Here is a 26,094-nt window from a genome sequence, read left to right as displayed (position 1 = left end):
TTACATTGCCTCAATAGTGACGTCAGATTTTGAGATAATTTCCTGATAGACTGTGATCATCTGAAATGCAAAAATCAATTGTTGACATTTTGTATTTCATTATAGGGCGACACATTCATATATTTTTGAATGATTTGCGGTCTACAAAAAAATAAAAATCCTTAAAACAAGATTTAAAGTCGTAATAAGAATACCAATGTCCATACAGCGGTAGGTATCATTTTAATCGTTTCGAATATCTCTTGATGCCTACTTCTGTATGGGCTTTGATATTCTTATTACGTCTTACTACAACCTCCAACCATTATGCTCCAAAATATTTAAAGTGTTAATATCTCAAATAAAACAATGTATAGCTCAATGTTTTATCGTGAATGTAAACCTAATTATTTTTAGACGGGTCAAGTTGCTTCGCTTTATTACATTTGCCAATTTTGAGTTGGGTTAAAAAAATTGATTCGCTAAAATAAAAAAATCACTTTATGGACCCAGTTTAAACCAGTGTTAGATTACACACTGTATCAGCCAGGGAGTCGGAACTTTATGAACCGGTTTTGGGTCAATTTTTTTCCCCAACCGTAAGCGAACCTGAACCGTTTTTTGTAAGATTTTAAGAAGCCGAACCGGAACTAAACCTAATATTTGAACCCTAACTGAACCTGTCAAAAAAGCGGTTCACCTCAGAATAACGTCACAATTTGTACTTAAGCATTACGTCACAACTTATATTTTTGAAGTCAATTTTAAATTTGGCGCCATTTTTCCAAAAAGTGTTTTTTTTAAATAAAAATTTAAAAATCAATAATTATAGTGTAAAGTTATTGACCGACAGTTTTAAGTTTGAGAACTAATATTGAACCCTACCCGGAACTTTATAAATCGGTTTTTACAACAACTTTGGTCGAAACGGAGCTGAACCGGAACTTTTAAATTTCTTCAAACCGAAACCGGAACTAAAACGGATTAAAAAAATATCCCTAAACCCAAACCAAACCGAACCTAATTATTCAAACGGTTCGACTTGCTGGTATTAGCATATTGTTTTATTTGATAGCTATAGAAGAGAAGTATTTTGACGCTTTACTTACGTGCGATTCGTAAGCTTCCTTGTAAGTTTCCAGATGCGATAGAAGTTGCATTGCGAGAGAACACCACCTCTCCGCATGGGATATATTGCCGCACATGTATTCCTTAATCCCGACGTTCCAAGCTTTCAAAGTGAACCAAAGCGCGCACTGACAACAATCGGCCTTTGTTGGATCACAATCGATACATTCTACTTTGTATTTTACCAGAAATCTTAGAATACCCATGTTCCTAAATAAAACTTAAGGCTACAAATTCAATTTACGCTGGGTATTAATAACTAAAATCATTTTAACACAAACCTTTTTTTCTGTTAACATGAGTATTAATTTAAAGGTAAAGTCTGGCAAAATTGAGAAAAGTTGAATCACAAGTCGCAATATATTAGCTTATATTTTTATGTTAAACCTTTGTTTTACTTTTCCAACTTTTTTTCGCTGCATTTATTGCCAAAATTCGTGACCTTGATTACCTTACATTTGTGACCTTAACAATTCTATATTTGTGACCTTGACTATCTTACAGTCGTGACCTTGACTACCTTACAGTCGTGACCTTGACTACCTTACAGTCGTGACCTTGAAGCATAAGCTTGCTTTCCTCGAACAGTTTCCAAACCTCTTCCTTGTTGCCATGGATACCGACTTCGCTCAAACTTCGCTCGATCAACAGTCGGTAGAGGGAGCTAGAGCATCAACAGTGTATTCAATTAAACTTCCATAAACATCAGTTTATTAAGAGATTAATCTGCTCGACTGTTATGAGTTAAGGCCATCTTACGTGAAATTTAGTACAAGTTAGCTAAAACGAAGAGTATTTTCAGTGAAACTATCTGGATAAAATTGGAAAAACTTTAGCCCTAACTTACTATAGCTGGATCTAAGAAAAACTTCACAAAAAATACGAAAGGTGAACATTTAGATGGTGATAATATATTTCGCCTGTAAGGCAACATTAGTGTACTGTTCTAATTATCAAAATATTATTTTTATTTGGATAAATTTTTGATTATGTCTTAAACAAAGTCACAGAAAGATTTGTTTTTATCTTTCAAGCATAATACCCGACTAAAAAATCGAACCCAACTAAACTATAATCTTTGAACTTAAAAATTAAACCAAATCTAGAAATGCCTTGCAACTTTTTAACAACAACAGGCGACGTAGTGCATGACGTAATCGCGAACCTTTTTCTCTCGATGACGTCACGGTGTGGTGCCACCTGGTGGTTTAGTTTGTGGATGGCGATCTTGAGAGCTTGTTTGTAGATGGAAGGATGGTTGGCGGGAAATTCCATCGAGAGAGCTGAACAATAAAGTTGGTGAAGAATATAACAATATATATGTAGATTGTTTATAGATATTGTTTATTTCGAGCGATTCAAGCAGCAAAGCAGGTTTCACCCTAAATTCAAACGTCCTTGATTAAAAAAAATATATTTTTTTTTATTCATGTAGATTCAAACAAATAAGCATTTCACGAAAAATAGACACCATTGTTTAATACAGGGGTTTTTTAAACTTGTTTTACCGTGGACCCCTATTTTTTTTATGGACAACGGTTGGCAAAAAGATTTCAAAAATGACGTCATAAATTTACGTCAAAATACAAATAGACTTCAAAAATCTGCTGATTCCGGTCTTCAAATACAAGCTAATATTTCAGTTTGAACTTCATGGACTTCCTAAAACCAGTTCACGGAGCCCGTAATACCACTTTGCTAAAACAACAAAATTTAAACAAAAAAGTGACATTTTTGTTAAAAAAAAATATTTTGTTGATAAACAATCGTTAGTTTACAAGAAATCCGAAAAGGTACTTGTGACAGTAATTAGTAATTATAAATAATTATTCAATCAAAAATTAAATTCAATTTAAAACAACATTTAGGAAAATAGAGCTCTTTTCCCTAAAAACTGTGTCACTCTTCTCAAAAAAAGTGCTTTCTTCATTTCATTTTATTTATACTCATAAAAGTGCATTTTTCTCAACGAACCTGCCACAGTTTCGAAGCTTCCCGCGTCCGCCCCCTCAATGTGCCCCATCTCCCCCAACAGTGACGTCATCTCTTGCGGTGGAACCCCCTGACTGGGGGGAGTTAGTTTGCTCAGGGCCTCGAAGCGGTACAACAACCGCAGGAGGGCGCTCTTGTCACCGGGGGCGCTAGAGACCCGGAGTCGGTCGAGCGTGTCGAGGTCACGCATCACTTGCTCCAGCTCCGATCTCTAGAAATTAAAATACGATAAAAAATTTAATGCACTTAACAAGTAATTTAAATTTTTTTTTATTCATAACCTTTGTTTATTTTTGTTTAAAGTGTTTAAAGTGCGAGATTTCTGTGAAATTGTTTAAATAAGCTAAAAATTAAAAAAAATATTTTTAACATTTGTTCATTTTGGTTTTTATTTGATTTCTGTGAAATTGTCGTAAAATGAAATTGTTCGACCGAAAAGTAAATTGCACTTAAAAAGTACTTTAAATTTTATTTTTATTCCTAACCTTTGTTTTTGTTTTTAAGTGTTTAAAGTTTCCTGTGAAATTGTTTCAAAATAAGCTTCAGGTTAAATTTTATTTTTAAATTATAATCTTTGTTTATTTTGGTTATTATTTGATCTTTGTGAAATTGTTTGTCCAGAAATTGTTTTAAAAGTTCAATCAAAAGTTAATTACAAGTAGTTTAAATTTTAGTTTTATTTAACACCATTTGTTTATTCTTGTTTTTATGTGTTTAAAGTTTGCTCAAGATCTGATCTCTGTGGAACTGTTTATAAATTCTACCGAAAGCTAATCTTTATAAAACCGCACTTTATTTGCGCTTTAAATAGCAGGTTGTGTTTGATTCGCTCGTGAGTTTTTGCTTTTTGTGATTCTACAAGACAGATGATGGTCTTGTAAAAAGTCATAAATTTAACTTTTACAATTAAGCCAATTGACTTTTAGTGTTTAAAAGTGTTGTGCTGGATTTTGTCAATTGCATCATTTTTTTTAACAAGGGTAGATATCATGCTTATAAACGAAGTCAGCTTTAACACAATTATTTATAATCTCGCGTCATAATGATTATAGATTGCAGTAAGAAAAGATAAAAATCAAATCAAAATCAAAAGTAGGAAATTGCTAAATGTTGCTAAAATAGCTTGAAACTAATTATTGCTACAAACCCAATAATTATTAACCTAATAAGTGTTTAGTGTCACGGGGATTGACAAGTTATTCTTTTGCGAAGTTGCCCAGCAGTAACTCAAAGGCCCGCTTCCAATATAGTTGCAGTGAGCTGCGCTGGGCGTGAAAATCGCTCCAAAACGTAACGTTTTTCTATAGCTGCACGGGGCTTGAGTTTAGCTTGAGTTTAGCAAAGCGTGCAGTTGTAGTGTAAACGGGCCTTAACAGGACACAACTTAAGTATAATCTCACCATCTGAGAAGAATCGCAATTCTTGGCCACGTGTAATCCACTAGCGGCGCACATAAGCAAACAGGTCTTGTGACGTAACAATATACTCGGCTCTTCTGGAATCAGAGACAATAACTGAAAACAAAAAGCAGATTTAAAAAGACTCTACAGAGTGATACACGATATCGTTTATTGAAATACAACGTTTGTAAAATAAACTATAAAATAATGCGGGGCAAAACTTTTAAAATCGTAAAAAATATACTTTTAACTCAAGTAATGTAAAAATGTATTTTAAGCCATTTTTCCGCCAATTAAGGCAATAATTAGCACTCACATTGTTGACACCGTGTAAAAGTGATCGTTAAAAAGTGCGATAATTACTTGCGAGCAAATGGAGTAGAGCTGTCGCATTTTTTCACAGCGATCTTGTTCCTGTAGTGCCATGTTCCAAGCTGGAATGAAACATCGGGTGAAACAAGGAACGAATTGTGTGGACAACGTTGTGCAAAAGGTGGAATGGTCCTCAACCCTAATGCGAAGGGGAACATCGCTGTCCACTAACAATAAGAAATTTCGGCACAACAAGCTGCTAAAAGAACTTTTTATTATGTTTTAAATTTTTTGAATAAATTTATTATTATTACTTTGCGTGTATTTTACTTTACTCATAGGAACTGACGATGACATTATAGGCGAAATATATATCCCATGATGATCCTAGTAAAAGTTACTTTTGTATTTGATCAATTGATTACTTGAGCATAGTGATGACGTCATTCAGCTCTGAATCAAATCGCGATAATTTTAATCGAAATACCTGATACCGGAATAAATGTCAAACACGCGCGACGCATTGTTATGCAACAATGGACGAACCTATCTTCATGAACCACGTCACTTCCTTCCCGAACTCCTCCTCGCCCATTACGTCACGCTCGTTGCCTGGCAACGTGATGACGTCATCGTTACGGGGGTTTCCCAACATCCCTGAAGACTTGATCTCGCGAAGAATCTATATAAAGGCTCTTATTACGTCACACATAGAGGAATCCTATTATTGCGTCACACACGGAATATGCGACATAATTTGTAGCATGAAAAAAACTTTCATTATTTACTTAGTATTGTGTAAGAATGTATTATAATCAGTGGCAACAGTTGAAAAGTAAGTTTTCTTGTTTTTTCGAAATCTACCGAAACCTGTTTAAATACCAGGAGGAGCTATTTCTCTTGGTTTTGATTTGTTTTGCGCGACTTTACTTGCAACGAAAAAAAAATAATAAAGTCGAAAAGGAAATAACTTTGCTGAGGAGTTGAAAAAATCAATTCAAAATAATAACACAGGACAGGAGAAAAAAACATTTCAATAAAGGTCCGGATGACTGGCAGTGAATTCGGACGCGGGCTGGATAAACTTGGTGTACCTTGATTATATCGTTAAAACGAAGGAAATATAAATGAATATCCAACATCGATTGTAACGAGCCCGGATATATTGCTGTTCAAAATAATAGTACTTTATTAAAATTTAGTTTAAATTTCATCGAAACTTAGTTTAGAAATTGCATTTGACAACCTTTCAACTGTACTTTGTTCATTGGACATATGTCGCTGCCGGTAGAATTAACAACTGCGCCGCACCTGGCCCCAAGACGCACTTTGGTGAACTCATAAACAATAAAACTCAAAGTTTAACAACCAGAGTAAAATCAGGATCAGACATTTTTGAAAGGAATTTATATATTTCGCCTATACTGGCATGGTCAGTTCCTATAAGTAAAGTAACATACATAATATACAAAGCAAAATAATAATAAAATTAATAAAAAAACCTGCTGCCAATGGTTTTGGATTCCATAAAGATACGCCCTTCTATATATTGATGACCTCATGTAATGGTACAGTAATTCAAGTACACCCACAACCTTCACCCACCTCTAAAAACCTTCACCCACCTTCAGAGCCGATATAAGGTGTTCTGTGGCTTGATCCAGGTGCGTTGTTCCTTCTTCAACCGACATCGTGCCGCACCCACCTTCCTCTGCGGGCCTTTGGTCGCTCGAATCCCCGCAGAACGACATCACATCCTCGGCCATTGTGAGGTGCAGGCGAATCAGGCATCTGGCGTTTAAATAATGATGAAACTTGTGGGTGATCAAATGGAAAAGGTTTGTTTTGTGCCAAATGAGACGCGGTAGCAGCAAAATTTTTTAGGCGTCCGCGGTAAAAAAAGTTTAAGAACCTCTGGTCTAGGTTAATATTTATCATTTTGCATTTACAGATTTTTTTTTTAAATTCCTGCAACACACATTTATCAACTAAAGGTAAACATAACTACTTCTTGTTAAATTCCTGGAACGGAATTCGTCGAAAATAATTATAAAAAATAACAATAAGCTTATTCAACTATTTTTTAAGTCTAATTCAAAATTTAAAATTGCTAAATGCTACCTATAACCAATTAGTTACAATAACATTGATAAACAAAATATATACTTTTAAGAGACTGATTTCCTGACGTGATGTTTTTATTTGATATTTTAATAATCTTAAGTAAAATCTTTATAATTTGCCCACAATCACTGTATAACCAAACTACATTAAGATAACATTGTGTGAGCAATTACGACTGTCCTCAGTCATGCGTCCCTCAAACCTGAGCGCAGTCAAGCGTGCTACGCGGTCGCTTCCTGACGTAGCAAGGTGACGTAACACAACCATGGCAACGCTCCTGTGCTTGTGCTCAAAGGCGACTTGTGCGGCGAGACAGGTCAGCGCGTGTGTGTCGCCAGGTGTCGCTGTCGAGCCAGTGAGCAGCTCAATTATTTCGATAGCTGAAAAAAAAACATTGTTTACAGGTTTATAAGTTACAACCTTTACACACTTTTTTTCTAAACTGTAAAACTTGAATCCTTTAAACTTAAAATGTAGAAACATTGGTCATAAATTAGAACCTTAAAATTTTGAATTTAAGCGTGGTTTGTTTAAGTCGTTTAAGGCAACTTAAAATGTACGAAAGTTTTATAATTCAGAAAAAAGGTGTGGTGTTGTAAGCTTTTAACAGTAAAACGCGAAGCAGTAAAAAGGTGGAGATTTTAAACCAATAAATCGAGTTTGGTATTTTAATGATAATAACCAATACTATGATAAACAAAAATAAAAATTAGAACCTTTAGAAGTGGCACATTCTCTTAATAATCTCTGAATTTAAATTAATCACCTTCCTAATTTAAACCCCTTCTAAAAAAATAAAAAATTATATAAAAAATTAGTGTCAGATTTGAGTTTTAACACAAAAATGAAATTTGGCAGTTTTCTCAAAATATTTATGTGCTTTATTTCAAAAGGAGAAAAGTTGGAGATTTTGAATCAATAACATCGAGTTTGGTGTGTTTAATATCATGTTAAACAAAGAGAAGTTTAGGAATCAGTGACAATTTAATATAAAACAATACCCACTACAAGCGGTCTACACGTTTATGGCAATACGAATAGAACGGCAGATTAATGTTAACCGACAAAAGGAGTATGGTCTCACCTTTACCGAGGTCGTTCAACAGAAGACGAACTTTGAAAGCTGCGAACTGCGAGAAGACGTTGCTAGGCAACAACTGGAGGGCGCTGTCGGCCGCATCGCAAGCCTGGGGTAAAAATGAAAAGTGGGTGAAAAATAAGGGTGCAAACGTGTGGGTAAAAAAGGTAGGATAACAGTGGGTTAAAAGATGGTGGAAAAAATGATGGTTGAGACCGTGTGGTTAAAAAAGTCTAAAACGAGTGTTATGATATTACTCAAAGTAGTGGGTGAAAAAGTGGAGTAAAAATGGAGGTAAAGAGTGGCTTTTTATAAACTTTCCTAAATACTTAAAACTCTGTGGTGCAATATTACTCAATGTGGTATCTTTGCTCTAATATCTGAACAAGATTAACTTCCAGGTCATTAGCGTGTTGTTTCACCCAAATAGTTTCCAACATTAACCCCAAAGTGTAAAACCTAGAATCACGATACCCGTACGACCCAGTGTATTAAAGTTAACAAGAGACGTTTCTTTTTTACTATTGGAGTTTAAGTTTACATAATTTAGCTTGAAGCCAAATTTAGCTTGAAGCCAATTTAAGCGCAAAACTACAGACCAATGACGTCATAACTATGCCTAAACAAGCAAAATAGATGAAATTGAAACATCCAAAGGTAGTTTTCTTCAGGTCATTAGGCCAAACTTGCTTATCTCAAGTTATGCACCAGCTGTTTTGAAAAAAATTACCGTTTTGGAGAGAAAAGTTACGTTTAATCACAAATTATGGTTCAAATTGTTATTTTATTTTGTATTAAATTGGCGATGACACCAACCTTATCAGACAAGTACCGATACTTTCACTTGGTATCGGTTTTCAGTTCCGATCCGATATTATCGGACATAACTAAATATAATCACCTCGTCGAGTTTGTTGAGGCGGAGGAGACAGGATGACTTGTTCCGGAAGAGCTTGGACATGTTTTCCTTCCTCTCTTCACTAGGAGGACTCGTCTGGAACAATCGGAGAGAGAGATCGTACCAGGATAGACACCGCTCCAGGGATCCTGTGGAAATTTGAACGGGACTCAGTAAGACATACAAAGCAGCATTATCCGATCTGCAACTATCTATAAGACCAGGATCGATCAAGTGATTTTGTGGGAACATGGGGGTTAAGCGGGACAAAACAAGACATACAAAGCAGCATTATCCGATCTGCAATTATCTATAACAGTGCTCTTCAACCGGTGTGCACGGTGTACCCTAGGGTGTACCAAAATATACAAGGGTGCAGCACAAACTTTTAATGAACAAATAATGTTACATCGTTTTTGCCAGTAATTAACAATTTCTATAAAAACAATGGTCTTTTTAGCCTGACTGTCGTGGTGCAAGTGGTATTCCTGTTTTTTGGGTAAAGTTTGAATGCTGTTTTATGACATGCAATAGTACTCGCAAGCAGCCTGCAGCCATAATCGAACTCTTACCGACAGTGTGTCAAACTGCGGCAGCTCAGCTCGGTTTAATTGACATGATGATATTGATATGAGTAATTTTGGAGCATAATGGTTGGAGGTTGTAGTAAGACGTAGTAAGAATATCTAAGCCCATACAGAAGTAGGTAGCATTTAACAAGTAAAACTCTTAGTTAAAAACATGAGTAAAAACAGGATCAGACGTTTTGTTTAAAGGAAAATATATTTCGCCAAAGTGGCATCATCAGTTCCTGTAAGAGTACAAATAAATAAAATCAGAGCGCAGCCATCAACAAACCAATAAAAGTAAACAATAAAATATTAAAACATTATAATAGACTAAAAACGCAATGAAAAGCACTACAGCCTCGCAGGCAACACGACTGGGACAAATGAGTAGGCGACGCAAATAAGTGGAGGAAGGGGAAAAAAATACATATGAGCAGTGCGAGATGCTAGACGGTAAAATGCGGCTCGAATGGGTAGCGATAAGATAGCGGTTTATCTTATTCGCGGTAGAACCATTTTTTGGATGTTAATGGTTGCGTTGACTACCTTTAGCCACTTTGCTTCACATATGTCCAACTTATTAAAAGGTGGTTTTTCTAAAAATGTTATGCTGAAACACTCTGCAATGGTAGGCCTCTGCCTCAGCATGGACATGTGTTTGTCAGCGTAGTGGCGCAGAAGTGCTGCTTTGTCGTTATTTTCTTTGTACTTGAAAGTTTTCCATACTGCTCTATGGCCTCTCCACCTTGTTGCAAATGAATTTTTTGTTTGCCCGACGTATCCTGTTTTTACTCATGTTTTTAACTATGAGTTTTACTTGTTAATATACGCGTCAGCGGAGCAGTGATCGACTGGCTAAAACCTGCCGCCGATGGTTTTCGATTCTATAAAGATACACCCTATTGTAGGTAGCATTTGGAACGTTTCGAATAACTCTTTATTCATTTTCAACATATGTTGAATGTTGAAAAATGAAATAAAGATGTTGAAAAATGAATAAAGACTTATTGGAAACGTTCAAAATGATACCTACTTCTGTATGGGCTTTGATATTCTGATATGAGTAATGATTTTTGAAATCGCTTTTAAACCTCAGTTTAGGGGGGTCTTCTTAACTTAGTTATTCTCAAATTATAAAACTACACAAATAGGGATGTCCGGTAATATCAGATTGCAGCCGATACCCGATATTAAGTGGTAGTATCGGTACTCGTCCGATACTAGTCTGCTATCGGTGACGATCTGACAACAACATAATGTAAAAATTCCAGTATATTGCCTTGAAACTAATTTCTTTAAAAAGTAAACTGGAGGTTGCTAACTTCTTAATGCTAGAACGAATTTCGGCTTAATAATTTAGAAAAATTCCATTTGAATGTTTCAATTTTGCCTATTTCATCATAGTAATGACGTCATGTGGTATCGGACAGTATCGCGATACGTTTAGTCTAAAATATCGGGTATCGGGGTAAACTGAAGTATCGGGCGTTCCGGTACGCAATTAATACGTCATTTGATTTTTTTTTTCTTCGAAAACAAAGCGGAAAATTTTTAGCGATAAATACAAGTTTACTTACGAACCTGTCTGCTCACATTTTGTCGCTTGTTCCCACAACAAGAGTTGAATGAGTTGGTGAGAAAGTTCGTCCATCTCACAATCAACTTGACCTAAAACATTATTCACTTGTAACATAATATCTCGTCACAAAAATATTACCTTCTTGTTCAACACGCCTTGTCAAATAACATTGCTAGAAGCAGGGGTGGGTGCACTTCCCAGTATATTTCAGTATTTTAAGTGAGTAATTTAGGCAATTAAAGTTTTGTGCGGTTAAGAATGTGGTTTGAAGATGTTGGTCAGAGAAACGACTGATCTTTCGCTGCTCCCTGGGAATCCCTTTCCCAAACAATAAACCGATCTATTTTAGCTAAAGAAGGCTTAAAAACCCCAATGCAAAAGGGGTTTCAAAAAAGTTCACAAATGATAAATGTTGTGGCGGTTTGCCAAAATATAGTTTTTTTAGTTTTTTTAATCTCAGAGATCGATGCGTAAAGATATAAGTATTGAACAAAAATAATTTAGCCTTTTTTTGAACAACTTTAAAAAAATTATTTTAACTTGAGGTGAAAGATTTACAACCTTACGTGACACAAGTGTAGATAAATCGATCGGTTAACGTATTTTATTTATTTATAGTAAAATATAAAACTGTTCCCGAAATTTAGGCAAGTACGCCTATCGGCTTAGTGCGTCGTCACATTATATCAGTAGTTCATTGACTGAGTCCTGTGGGAAAATTTTCGCGCAACCTCTTTAAAATCATTGACTGATAAATTATATTAGCCAGAGACCCCTAATTTAAAAAAAATATATATATATTGATTTCAATGAATTACAAGAATCAAAAGGGGTCCGCCAGGCAAAAAGTTAAAAAAAACACTGCTTTAGTTAGAGTTATACGACCAACAAACATTATCCACTCTCACCGTCCAAAAACCTCTCGACGCAGTCAAGCGAATCGTCTGGCGGTAAGCGCTCAATAGCCGCTTGGAGGCGCTGTGCGTGCACTCGACCCACGTGGCGCGAACCACTGAAGCGTGACAACAGCTGATCCAAGCCGGATTCACAAGCTTCGAACCTGCAGGTACGGTAGCAAATACACAGGGTGGAACCTGGAGGTACGGTAGCAAAATAGACAAGCTTCGAACCTGGAGGTACGGTAGCAAAATATATTCACAAGCTTCGAACCTGCAGGTACAGTAGCGAAATATACAAGGTTAAACCTGCAGGTACGGTAGCAAAATACACATATGCGATGTTTGTTTAAAAAATGAACAAACAATAAAATATCAAGAGCCGTTGGCCCTTGAAATAATCATAATTAATTTTTAAATCGGAAAAATTTAAAAATTTACGGGAAATAATTACTCCAGCATCTAAGTTAGTAGTCATATCTCACTGTAAAATGAATTATTATCATATATTTAATCAGTTAAATAGGTTAAAATATGTTCCTTTGGGAACCCTTAAACTTTCTTACGAACCCAGTTTGGGAACCACTGTTTTTTGTACAGTCAATGTTGTCGACAGCTAAGTTGCAAAAAATCATAAAACTTAGTATTTAATTATAACGTACCTTCCGTGGGTATTGAGAAAAGCACAGGCGTTTAACCCCAGGTCAATCTCCAGCTCAGTGTGACGTAACAATTCGCCAAGAACGCGCTTTATGTCGTCATCGCTAGTGGACCTGTCTTGCGTCAGAATCTTGAGTCTGAAATAACATTAAAATCGTATGCTTTGCTTTGTGTATCTTTGAATACGTTACTAGGGACTACAGGGAGTACTGCATACCAGGTGTGGGATAACATAAGCATTAAAAATATCGTTGGTTTCAAATGGCGATATTTTGTTTAGTCCGGATATCAACATACTTCATAAGGGCCGGAAAACTGTAAGAATTGTCGCTCAATTCAAAGTTTTTGTTCCGAGCCTCCGACAAACAGCGCAACCAAGCAGAGCAAGCTTCGTTATAAACAGGCACAACAAGCGGGGTTATTGGTTTCAGTGGTAAATTATAAATTTAAATTAGTAACCAAATCAAAAAAACAAACCTTGATTACAGGTATGTTTTTGAAATTGCGAATTTTATTAAAATACACGAAGTCATTTTAACGCGCATCGTAATGACAAATCCTCATTGTTTTATCAACAATCGGGACGCCGCGAAGGTGTTTGTTGTGTCTCGATTGTGCGTAGGTAAGGCTGGTATTATTTCGAAACAATGGGTGCGTGCGTCACAATTGACGCGCGAGTGCGACCCGAGATTGTTGCGATGAAGTTGTGCGAGCAAGAATCCAGGTGGAGCCAATAAACTTTGCTTCGACTTTTTAAATCAAACAAAAACAAGAATAAAATAAACGGCTATTTTGTTCAGCGTAACAAAAAACTTAAAATGGATTTAAGAAGAAACAAATATCACCGCAGTAAAGCAGCAATGGCCCTGCTTGATACATATGCAAGTCTGATGGAAAATTTTTTCTTTTTAAATAAATTTTATTTTTTGGAGGCGCAGCAAATAGCAATAGCTCTGGTTCCGTAGTGGAAATATTTTCTAAAAGTTGCTTCAGTGCTAAATTAAGTTAAGCTTGCCACATTAAACTGTTCAGTAAATTTTATTTAAGCGATTAAAAATTCTTAGAGCAGAAACAAAAATTCATAGCTTCAGCACAAAATTAATAAAAATGGTCCCGGCTCCGGTTCCCCAACCCTGATATCAATTAAAGGGAAAACGTTATATACATATATGACCTTTGACCTACACCAAATGAAGCCACTAAGTTACGCTGTACGCAAGTGTTCTATTACCTAAATTGTTGTTTTTCACAACTATGAAATGCAAAATAAAACTTCTTAAAACACACAACTTGAACACATGGGTGCCTAATTCACTGCCTTACAATGATCATAGAGTTTTTAAAAAGCTCCGCCAAAGTACTCTGCTTTGAAATAATTGCGTATCGGAAAACACGAAATTGGAAAGATTTCGCTTGCCAATAATGTTTAGTTTTTCAACATTGACGCAGCTTAGTAATTTCTGAACTTTTTCCCATTGCGTATAATCACCACAAGATGGTAAGCGATCGCAATTTTATTAAAGTTTGAAACATCGAAAATATAGAAGCGCATTAATAAGCAAGTTTAAAATAAGCAATAAAATCATGTACAAAGGGAAAACAGCTCTCAAAAGATAAAGGACAGGAATAAATAAAATACACAATAACTTTATGATATACATCTTAGAACAAAAGTAAAATAAAAAATTCAAGTGTAGTTTACAACATATGTGGATCAATAAAAATAATGAAGCGATGAGATAAGTTTTTTTTGTTTTTATTTGACAAGCATAAATAACAAGAACACAATGACAACAACAATTGCCAAAATACCATTGTTTTGTAACAAACCACCTCCAGCTGCGGCCACGTCCCCGCCCCGCCCCGCTACGTCACAATGTCCACCCACTGACGTCATAAAAGAAGCGGTATCAGGCGGGGCTTTCCCCAAAGCGGTCGAACTTAGGGTTGTCGAAGATGGATTTGCTTTCTTCCGCTCCTCCCACTCTCTCCTGCTCTTTCACGATGTCCTCGTGAGAAACACAAACAGTCTCAGTGAGGAACTTGAACTTGGGGATGAGCCGGGTTACTTTGGGCGTGGACGGCTGGCTGCGCGATTTCAGTCGTCTGTGGGGAAAAAGGGTTAATTTAACGACGGGGTGGCTTTTTTCGTTAAACAAATAGGTTTGAACAGATAAAATTATCGTAAACATGTGATTTTTTTTACTTTTGGGGATGGAGGGCTGGCTACGGGACTTTAATCGTCAAAAAGGAAATGGGTTAATTTAATGACGGGGTGTAACAATGCTAATTCAGCTCTTAACCTAGTTACTCTATTGCAGAAAAAATAAGTTAACTGGGCTGGGGTATAAAGTGGAGGGCTGATTGCGGGAAAAAAGGGTTTATTAAGGGTTAGGCTACCATATGATGTCTGCAGTTCCTAATGAGATCATGTGAGAGATTGTAATACTTTTCTGTTTAAAACTAGTAATTAGTTTTGGGATTCATTTGTTTGAGTGTCTGCCACATTTTCAGTTACATGCGGGCCGATATATAGGTTTAATTGTTATAAAGGCCAATATTTATTTTATCATTTATTTAAAATGGAAACATTATATAGATTCAAACAGCTGAAATTATCAAACATGTTGTTTTTTTACTTTGGGGGTGTACGGCTGACTAATGGACTTTAGTCGTCTGCGGGAAAAGGGATGACGGGGGGTCGTTAAAAATGCAGCTAAGAAAAATAAATTTAAACAGCTAAAAATTTCATAAAAATGTGATTTTTGCGGGTTCTGAGTAACTACAACTTCAAGCCACAAATCATTTCCTAAATACCCAAGTCAATGATTTTTTTTAATATGATTACTATTGTTGTGAGGTAAAAAAAAGGGGGTTTATTGGGGGGTAGGCTATGGTTTTTGCGTTAAAAATGCTAAAATTTTTGCAAAAATAGTGAATCACTCACCTCAAGTTAAGCGGGCTTGAGTTTGTGCTGCTTGGCCCGCTAGAATTTCCCGTGGGAACCGGAAGTTTCTGCATCGCCTTCCGCCTCTCGGCCGCCATCTTGTGACGGTGGTTCCACGAGAAAGAGCGGTATCGGCTGCCGCTAGATGCCGCAGTTGTGGCGCTCTGGATGCGTTTCCTTCTTGGGTCGGGAGATCTGGGCAAGAAAGTGGTTTGTTGGTGGTTTCGTTTAATTTACTGGCCTTTGATCGCTATGATTGCGATAAATAATCAGGTAAAGAAAATTGTTTGTTATTTGGTGTTGTTGAGAGTGTTTGATGATACAGATGCGATTAATTAACATTATTTTTACGTCTTGCTTGATAAGTTAGCACTAGAATACGTCAACACTTGACATTTAAATTTTTGAATTATTTGGGAAGCATGTTACAGAACAAAGCTTAATCTAACAAAAGGCCCTTTTAAGTAACGTTCGAATGGTTATATTTACAGAGCTATGTTTTTTTTAGGTTTTTCGGACACCAGATTACTAAGTTAGCTCCTAAATCAGGGGTCTTAAAATTTTACCGCAGGCTCCTAAATATACTTTTATTTTTAATAAATGAAGTCATCAATTGACGTCATAAAATAAAAAGACCTAACAAAAACTGCTATTTTCGGTAAAAAAAATTATCTTTTTCAAAAATATTTAAAAAATTCAATTATGTAGGATTTTAAACTTAAAAACGGCCAAAAAACTAATTTTACCCCTTCGTTTCTAGCGGAGGACTTTTGTGCTCCTGCTCATAGATGAAGTCCGCATCAAAAGTAGGAGCAGATAGCGAGGAGGGAAGAGCAAGAGGAGAGATGGGGAGTTCCTCTTGGGAAGAGGAAATATGTAGGTCATGCATGACTGCCACGAAAGATGGGGATCCATCAGGGATCACTAGATCTTCATCAGAACTCAAGTGATCTTCATGAGGAGGTTTTGTTAGGGAGGAAGGACTCACTGAAGAGGAATCAGGGACGATCTGAAAATGAAAAAAAATTGATGTTTTTTAGCTAAAAATGGAAAATTTTAAATAGATTGCACGTCGTACTTAGGGCATTAATTAAAATTTTTGATTTTAGGAAATTAATATTTGGCTCTATTTTTGTCATCACTGACAAGCACAAGGTTGTTAGGTTTTACTGCAGCTTGTCACGGGGCGTATAGCCTTTAAAAACTTAGAAAATCTAATTTAAAAACTAACTAGAGTTATAAAAGCTATACGGTAGCAAAACTGTATGTGGCATTGCTATAAAAATACAGGATTATTGTTTTATCATGATTTTTTTAAACTACCTTGTTTACTTAACATCTACAACACAAACGGCACACTTAAATATCAAAATAGCGTAAAAAGGCATAAGTAAACACAAGTTATATCTCACCTTAGCGTTTGCGCTTTCAGGAATATCAATCGGCGCAGATTCTTGCTTTCCTTCCATTTCTACGCTCTGAACCATTTGCTCGTTTCACCCTTATTACGTCACAATAGAGATACGCGCGATGTGCGGAGATGTGGCTGTTTGTCGCGAAAATGAGTGAGCATTTATTCCGGGGGGTTATATAGCCGGGAATCACGTGACTAGCTTGTTGTCGTTTGGCAACTGGCTCGACCAATAGGAGCGCAGTATCCGGTCACGTGGTCAAATGTTTTTACTCGCAGAGCGGATCGAGTTTCGATTGTTGACGCAAGAAAGGTTGGTTTGTGATGAAACAATAGACGAGAAGAGGGGCGGGAATGTGTTGACGCCAGATTTCGTGAATCTTGCGACGAATTGGGAAAAACAAAATAGAAATCGGCGTTTTTAACCAAAACAGAACAGATCCAATGGTTTCTTCTGTATAACACAAGTCCCATAATAAATGGTTTGCTATTAATTATGAAATTAACAAACGTAATTTAATTGATTGTTGCCATTCAAAACGAACTTTTGAATTAAAATGTTAATTATATTCTGTATTAAATAAGTGAAAATTTTTATTTGAATTTGAAACTAACCAATTCTATTACTGAAGGAAACTATTAAATTGAGACTTTATTCGCATTGTATAGAAACCACCCATTTCCCTTACTCGGTACGCACATGATCGGTTTGTTGGCAGAAATATAATGAGAAGCACACGATTGCAGCAGATGGCTTGGCAAGTAGCAAAACTTAAATAACCTGCTCCAGGTTTGCATTTAAAATCAACTTCAATTAAAAACACGCGATAAACTGATTTGCTGCAGCTCAAAATTCAGAAGCAAGCCACCTCCTACAAAAACACGTTTAAAAAGTTTAATTAAAAACAACAAACTTAAAAAAATGACACATAATCTGTAATAGTAAGTCGATAAATGCCCAAAGCGCTTTAAAATGATGAGGTCAGGCGTTATTTGCTGCACAGATGAAAGTTAAGTTGTTAAGCGTTCATCACAGAGCCAGCAAAAACACTCGATCAAATGTTGGGATTGCGCGCGGCCAAAACAATGACCAAATCAACATTAGACGTAACAATGGGAGGTGAATGACGTAACAAAGGGGGCTGAATGGTGGGTCCTTGCCATCAGGAAACAACTGAAGGCACAAGAGCTTTGCTATTGATACTTGAAAATGTCATCAAAGCGAAATATCGAAAACATGGTTCATTGTAGCGATTAAACCATATTGTTATGGTTTGCTGTTTCTCATTATTTTGAGCATTTCCGGAATCCCCGATCCACATTTTTTAAATGCTTAAAAAAAGTTAAACACAAGCATTTAGATGCTATTCTGGCGGAAACTAATTCAAGTACCGACGATTTGGCAGAAGATATGTGAAGCAGCTGGTATCTGCTGCCCATTAGTTCGATGTTCATAACAAAAATATTGTTTAATTTTAGCAAGCAACTTTTTGTTTAGTTTGAGTAGGCCGATTCACCTTTTTTTTGTTTTTTTTTAAATCACCTTTTCGGAATATGCTTTAGGTTTTTGACTGTTATAATGAATGCAATCGTAAATCGTACAAATGTCGCAGCAATTTAGGCCCAGAATACAAAGTTTTAGATTCCTTACTTTGATCAAACCTTTTTCCCGTAACTCCTATCGGAAAAAAACATGTTTCAAACAGCGTCAATCTCGCTAACTATTCGCCAACAATGCCGTCACACGTACGTCACAGACGGTGTTGATTGCAACGTCACAATAGGCTAGACGCGTAGGTTGGGCAAGGAAGAATAATGGCTTGATTTCAAACTTTTGTTCGAGGTCGGAAGTAACTCCTACAAACCGACCAATCAAAAGCGAGCAACGTGAAACAATGGGGTATTGTTACGCGACAGATGGTGGCACGAGACGATGTTGGTGTGTGATCAAACAATGGACCTACCTGCCTGACTTTTGACATCTCCCTTAAAAAGTCGAATTAACAACGAAATGTAAAAAAACACAATAAAAAAGTCCACAGGAGCCATATTTTTAACGTACAAACAAAAAGAAAAAATAATGACTCAATAAGGTAACAAAAATGTAAAGGTGAAAAAAAATTGTAAAAATCCAATGGTCCTAATTGGTAACAAACATTATTAAAATATATTACCTTTCACAACAACATGTTGGATTTTACATGAAGAAAGATACAAAATATTGATTTGATAAACACACAAACAACAATAAAACTTGTGTGAAATCTACCAAGACAAAGAATCATGAGCTCCTATAAAATCCACATTTCGAAATACTCGGGTTTGTTAAAAGATACAGTTGGTCTTTTAATAAAAACTATCACGATCCGGTACAAATGACGTCATAACTATGCCAAACAAACAAAAATGGTTGACATTAGAAGATTCAAGGAATATTTCCCAGGTTATTAGATCAAAGTGTTCTGTAGTTTAGAAAATTTGAATTGCCATCAATGGTTAACCTACGGTTTTGGATGAATAAACCTCGTAAGGTAGAAACTGCTGCATTTGGCGGCAAATTATAGCTGAAATACCTATAGAAATTTTAAATCGGACGAGCACCGATACTACCACTTGGGGTCAGGTATCGTCTCCCATCCGATCTTATCGGACTTTCAACGCTGAAAACGACCTTGTTACTTAAAAAAATATTTAAAAAAACCTGAAGTCATTCCTTTTTCGACATTATTGGACATTCCTATTTAACAGCAATAAGTTTCATGCCCTATTATGACGTAATCACGCCTCTTACCTGAGGTATGACGCCGACGGGTGGCTGCGATGCTTGTCCGCTTCATCCAGTGACGTCATTGCTTGCGTCTTGCTGTTGACGTCACCGGACTCGTAACACGCGTGCGCCACCAGGCGGAGACTTTGTGACTATAATAAGTTTGTAAAATTGCTGTCTTGTTTTACACTGTTAGGTTTAATTAATAACTAGTACTTTTTGATACAACATTTACAACTTAAAATCAGGTATCTAAAAAAACATAAGTTTCAATTTAGCGCTGTAAAATAGAAGGAAATGTCATTTAAATTAAAAATCAGTTAATTTATATATAGTATACTTTCAATGTGTTGTTCCAACATATGTTTGTACACAGCAAAGTTAAAATAGCCATTGATTTCACACAAACACTTCTCACCAGATGTTCATTGTTCGGACTCAAACTTTTGCGTTCCAGATCAATGCTCATTTCCAGCCACTTGATGGCAGCACTGTGCGATTTGACCTCGAAGCTTTTCACCCCAAAGTTGTAAGTGACGGAAATAAGTTGCTGAAGCTGCAGCGAATATTCTGCTTCGAAGATAAATCCACAAGATGCCGCTTCTTTTACAAGATCGGAAGATTCGTCAAAGCTTTTCTGACCAAACATCTAAAAACACAAAAAATTTTAATACAATCTTAACCTAAAAGTTTTTACGATTCAAATTACTTAAATATCACTTGAGTTTCAAACGCATGGTGCTGTTTTATCAGAATATAAACAGCTAAAAGCATACAAAGTCAATATTTAAAAAATACAAGATCAGCTGATCCATCAAAGCTTTCTAAAAAAACAATTTTTTTGTTGCAATGATAACTAAAAAGTTGTTAGTTAAGATTTAAGTTACCTCAATACATATTAAGTATATAAAACATATTAAGCTGTTTTATAAGAATATAAACAGCTACATAAAAGCATACAAGGTCAGTTACAAAAAAATATTAAGGTCCTGACTTATTTCTAAACAAAAAAGTTGCAACATAAAGGTACCAAATGCTTTTAGTGCAGTTTTACGCTCTTATGTGTCAAGAAAAACTATTTAAATATACGTTAAAACATTAACTGTAAAGTTATCATTACAATTCTAATTTTGGAGCATAATGGTTGGAGGTTGTAGTAAGACGCAGGGGCGTATCCAGAAATCCAAAAAGGGGGGGTCCCGAATTTTCAACTTGGGGAATTCCCCGTTTTTCCGTCTGACGTAAATGACGTCATAAAATATTGACAGATATGACGTCATAAAACAGCGATTGTAATGACGTCATAAATAATAAAAAAAATCATCAGAAACAGCCAATTAACGTCAAGCAAAAGCAAACTTTTAGACGCAAAACACAACGTCACACGTACATCGTTGACACTCCTGCCAGGCGCCAGCTACGAAACCGTTTAGTGTACAATCGTTACCTTCAGGAGAAAAAGGAAAACAAGTCCGTGAAATATATGTGATCGATTTTGGTAAATCCATTTACGGGAATACGCTAAATTACAAGCACGTCTTTCGCCACCTGCAATACTAAACGAAGATCGCTTTTCCCCGGTGTTATTTCATTAGCGCAACATCTGCAAAAACGCTACTGTAATAGTTAATCTAGTTCAGTGTTTTTAACCTTGTTAACTGAGTACAGACCTGGCGAGCGAAGCGAGAGCGATTTTTTTGGGGGGGGGGGGGGAAATGGCATTGTTTAAAATTTCTTGCAAGTTTTTATTACATTGCCGAAAATCAAAATAAAATAAATGTTGAAAAATATATGTGCAATATTTTTGAATACGTTTTCCGTTTGGCCGCAAGGCACTTGGCAGCCTTCCACATTCGCGCGAAGCGCAAAAATTTTTCGCACTTTGCGTAGTTAAAATACTCAAAAAGTATTTAAAATGGACTCGTGTATAGTTTGTTAAAGAGGCAGCGGGCCCGATTAATTACAGCGACCGCTTGATTGATGTTATTGATTGTCGAACACCCACTTGTTCATCAGCCAACCCGAACGAATAACGAAAGGCGAAAGACAAAAAAATATCCTGCGTTTACGGTCGACCAAACAAGAAACGAAAAAGGCGTTTTGCCTTTGATTTTGGTTTCGCATTAGCAAGACGTGTGACCCAATTACACTGCAAAAAACACGCAGCTTCGGGCGGTGAGGTAAACACTGACAAAAACGAACAATAAACGTTAATGTCACTTCCGAAAAGGGGGGGGGGGTCCGAACCCCCAACCCTCCCCCCCCCCCTGGATACGCCACTGGTAAGACGTAATAAGAATATCAAAGCCCATACAGAAGTAGGTATCATTTTGGACGTTTCGAATACTCTTTATAAATTTTCAACTTTCATTGAATAAAGACTTATTTGAAACGTTCAAAATGATACAAACCTCTGTATGGGCTTTGATATTCTTATTAATTCTAATTTTCTTTAAGCAAAGATTAAACTTTATCATTTTCTAATTATTTTTTAACTTTAAGAATAAAGCAGCTTACAAATAAGTTTTTTCTTTGTGCATAAATATGCCAAACTAGTGTTTAACTTACCACTTGGGACAAGTAAGTGAGCATTTTCAGGTGGTAATTGTTAACTTTTGCAATTTCAACAGCATCAGCCTTGACTGTGAATTGTACATCAGCATCCACATCTAAACACATTAATCACAGATTTATAGACAGGATATTGTGTTTCTATTGTAAATAACCAATAATGGGCTTTAAAAACATAAAAAAACAACCATAACCATATTTTTAAGTAATATGTGACTAACAAGATTTTAAACAGAAGGCGCAAATCTCTCTATATATAGATCTACATACCAGTTGACATTCAAACCAGATACTGCTTGGTAAAAAAAAACAGATATTGGACCTTTTAGAAATTTAAAACAGATACAGGTCACCCTTTAAAAATAAAATCGAAGTAACACGCTGTAAAAACACCCATTAACAAATTACTGTTTAGAACAATGCTAGTCAAAAAAATATATCCAGTCTTTAGTTTACCAAAGTCTGCTGTATTCATTTAAAAGGAATATATATATAGAATTTAAAAGATTTTTTAGTATAAATCATTTACCTGGTTTGAAAGTCTCTCTTTGCAATAATGCTTGAAGTTTGACGATACTTTGTTTGGCTTTCTGCAGAACCAGAGCAGCTTTCTCAAATTCACACAAATCCAACCAATTTTTTCCAGTTTTTAGACCAATCTACAGTAAAAGAGATACATTCTTTACAAAATGTTTTTGTAGCAACATTAACATAAAAATGTTGCTTTAGCACAGCAATTGATCGGCTATAAACCTATAATCAACAACACCCTAATAATATAAAGTCTAATATGCATGTAAAAATATACAAAAAGTTTTCTCTGAAAAATGGTTAGGCAGTGCTCTCAAAACTTTACAAAAATAATCCAAGATTTTTTACACTATAAGACTGTATTAAAAGCACACAGTCAGGTTTTAAAACTTTTATTTTATTTGGCCAGGCAGGTCAGTGTGATAAATATAAATGAACGTTTTGAAATATTAGGCTTCGTTAACCAACTGTAGATGTCACATTTTCTTCCAACTCACCATTATACAACGATGCATGTGTGCTTTTGATCTTTGCTCTTCTGTTTCATCACAGGGGGCACACAATGGACAGGTTATGAGGTCATAGACAAGTTGGCATAGCAACACACCAGTGACATCATCTAATTGCTTGCTTGCTCGACGAGCGACCGTAGCATTCCACAATCCAATGCACACATCCTCAAACTTAAATGAAGAATACAAAAATTAAAACATGAAAATACATTCCTCTTATAATTTATGAATTCAGTTAGGTAAAAACAAAAAATATTTTTCACCCATTTTGGTATCTTTGTATTTTTGGTAGTGGTTGTGTTATGCATATGTTGTATGTGCAGAGCAAAATAGTTCGGTTTTGAATTTAATTATGGAAAAAAATAACAAAAACATTGTGAAAAACAAACCTTATAATTTATAAAATCATTCAAGTAAAAAAACAAACAAAGGCTTTTATTTTGTATTTTCGCTAATGATGTGTTTTACGTATGCTGTGCGTTGAAACATGAATTCATTAATTAATACAAAGCAAAGTTGTTTCAATTTCAATTATTGAAAATGATTTTTTACCTATTTTTTATTGCAATTATTTCTTAATTTGCAATAGCATAAAACATACTGTTATGATAGGTTCTAATTTAAAACAACCATTAGAATCAACAAAAGTTACAAAACAGCAATTGGCTAAAAATTGTATTATAAACAAAAAAGAACATACATGAACTCACAGAAAAATATGGGTTTGCACAATTTATCCAGGTGAGTAAAATAAAACAGATTTTTAATATTAAAGACATTTATCAAAATAACCTGTTTGGAGAAGATCCGTAGCCTGAAGTTTTCTTCTGGTTGTTTTCTTGACACCGATCCAAAGTTTGCGATCCACTGGGAAGCAAGAACTTTTGTGACTCCTGCAGATTTTTGTTTGATTGTTTCAACATCGATGTGCTTCTCTTCCACTGATTTAGTGATTGCTGAAAAACAAAAACTAATTTAGAAATACGGTTCCAATTTTAAATTTTTAAAAGTATTTCTTTACAATTTGCAAAATTAAAAGAAATAAAATATCAAACTTAGGTGGACTACTGCAATTTATTGCACTAATCATACAACTCTCTGTCTTGGTAAAATTCTGAATCACAACATTTTTCGGGGCTGGTCTAGAATCGTACCACAGCAAACATTATTTGTGCTAGGGTACAGGTTAGCGTTTGGGTACAGGTCAAGCAATATTATTAAATAATAATACTTAACCCACCTTCACCCAAACGCTAACCGACACCCTAACCCAAATATTGTGCATTGCTTTAATAATTGTTTCATTGCAGCGCTTTTGGTGGATTCTAGACCAGCGTCAACTTTTTGCTTAGGAATTAGGTTAATCCAGCATGGTAATCTTTAGTTAATGGTGTTATTGGGAAAGGTATTATTAAATTAATTTTTAAAATGATTAATTTTTCGGCGCTCTTTCACTATTGGACATGAAAAGTTATGCAAAAAAAAAAAATAATAATACAGCATACCACAACGCATATTGTTTGGGTTAGGGTGCGGGTTAGCGTTTGGGTGAGGGTGGGTCAAGTAATATTATGTTTATTATTAATAATAACTTGACCCACCATCAACCAAACGCTAACCCGCACCCTAACCCAAACAATATGTGCTGTGGTATGCAGTATTTGAAGAAAAATTTTTTTTTATTAATTTTTACGTACAATAGTGAAAGAGCGCCAATTTTTCTGACTTGATTCTCTTTACTTATTCCTAAATGTGGTGATTTTTGAAAATTTTCAAATATTAGATTCATTGAGTTTATTTGTTTAAAGTCGATTTGCAAATAAAGTAATCGTTGGTGGAAAAGATGCTATGAGTGTATTTTTTTCAAATAAACATCAATCGGGTGAAGCTAACATATGAATACAGAATCTAACATCACCAAACTTCAGAAAATATTTTTAGCTGTAACTTCGTCTGCTAAAAACGGAAAACTTACATTCGACGGATGCGCCAAACGAAGTTAAACGTCCCTGCATAGATTCCATGATACAGATGTATCAATATTAAAATAATATCTAGTTCAATACTGCTAAATATGTCTGGCAAATAACAAAAGTAATCCTGTTTGTTTCATACTACAAAGAATCTGAAATTAAATTCCCGCCAATTTTCTCATAGAAGCAGTAAATGAAGAATATTTTAAGGGTTCGGTAATTTGCAAAATAAACTAGTTATTAAAGCAATTTGGCGCTATAAGCTGCAATTTATTTTTCAATATGTTCACAATTAAGACGCGAAAATATTTAAATAGTTTTTGTAAATGATGACGCAAATTTGTGACGCGTCACTTATTGTGATGTCATGTGGTTTCGCTGGAAACATTTTGCTGATTCTTTAAAACAATTTGTGATTATTAGCAAAGGATTGGCAATTAAAAAGTTTAACATTGTTTTCAACAGGTTTTCTTATGTAGCCTAACCACCGGGATTTATTTAGACTAACTTACACTGTATATGAGAAAAATTAATCCTTTTTGAGAACGTTTTTTAGCAGTACAGTATTCAGTGAAACTGTTTATAGCATCAGAACACTTTTACATATTTTAGAGAATTGCAATATTTTAAATAACATAAAGCTTAGACGATTAACTAGCAAGCATTTTGTCTAGTCTATAATAAATGTATATTATGGTTTCAAACCAAAAGTTTTAATACTTTTTTAATTTACATTTTTTCTGTTTTTGAATTTTTTCATACATTTA

General features: G+C 35.4%; 2 protein-coding genes across 2 annotated transcripts; both read right to left on the bottom strand.

The window, feature by feature from the left end:
• Positions 1 to 25,378, bottom strand: LOC146162909 (testis-expressed protein 11-like). The gene is made up of 22 exons (XM_083385328.1): positions 25,330 to 25,378; positions 24,147 to 24,310; positions 23,340 to 23,525; positions 22,841 to 22,970; positions 22,309 to 22,409; positions 20,159 to 20,389; positions 19,765 to 19,892; positions 12,618 to 12,752; positions 11,962 to 12,119; positions 11,062 to 11,148; positions 8,915 to 9,060; positions 8,020 to 8,122; positions 7,138 to 7,315; positions 6,437 to 6,602; positions 5,358 to 5,493; positions 4,863 to 4,933; positions 4,500 to 4,613; positions 3,082 to 3,310; positions 2,273 to 2,390; positions 1,633 to 1,771; positions 1,089 to 1,235; positions 1 to 60 (listed from the first exon to the last, which is right to left on the bottom strand). The coding sequence occupies exons 1-22, from the start codon at positions 25,376 to 25,378 to the stop codon at positions 1 to 3; spliced, it is 2,976 nt and encodes a 991-aa protein (XP_083241454.1).
• On the bottom strand, positions 14,115 to 17,135 carry LOC146162910 (uncharacterized). Its single transcript, XM_083384206.1, has 4 exons — positions 16,975 to 17,135; positions 16,309 to 16,571; positions 15,563 to 15,757; positions 14,115 to 14,721 (listed from the first exon to the last, which is right to left on the bottom strand). The coding sequence occupies exons 1-4, from the start codon at positions 17,047 to 17,049 to the stop codon at positions 14,526 to 14,528; spliced, it is 729 nt and encodes a 242-aa protein (XP_083240332.1). The 5' UTR covers positions 17,050 to 17,135; the 3' UTR covers positions 14,115 to 14,525.
• Positions 25,379 to 26,094: the final 716 nt, after the last annotated feature.

The sequence above is a fragment of the Ascidiella aspersa genome, chromosome 3 (assembly GCF_963924565.1).
Source record: "Ascidiella aspersa chromosome 3, kaAscAspe10.2, whole genome shotgun sequence".
Lineage (NCBI taxonomy): Eukaryota > Metazoa > Chordata > Ascidiacea > Phlebobranchia > Ascidiidae > Ascidiella > Ascidiella aspersa.
This window is presented reverse-complemented; position numbering and strand designations above follow the sequence as displayed.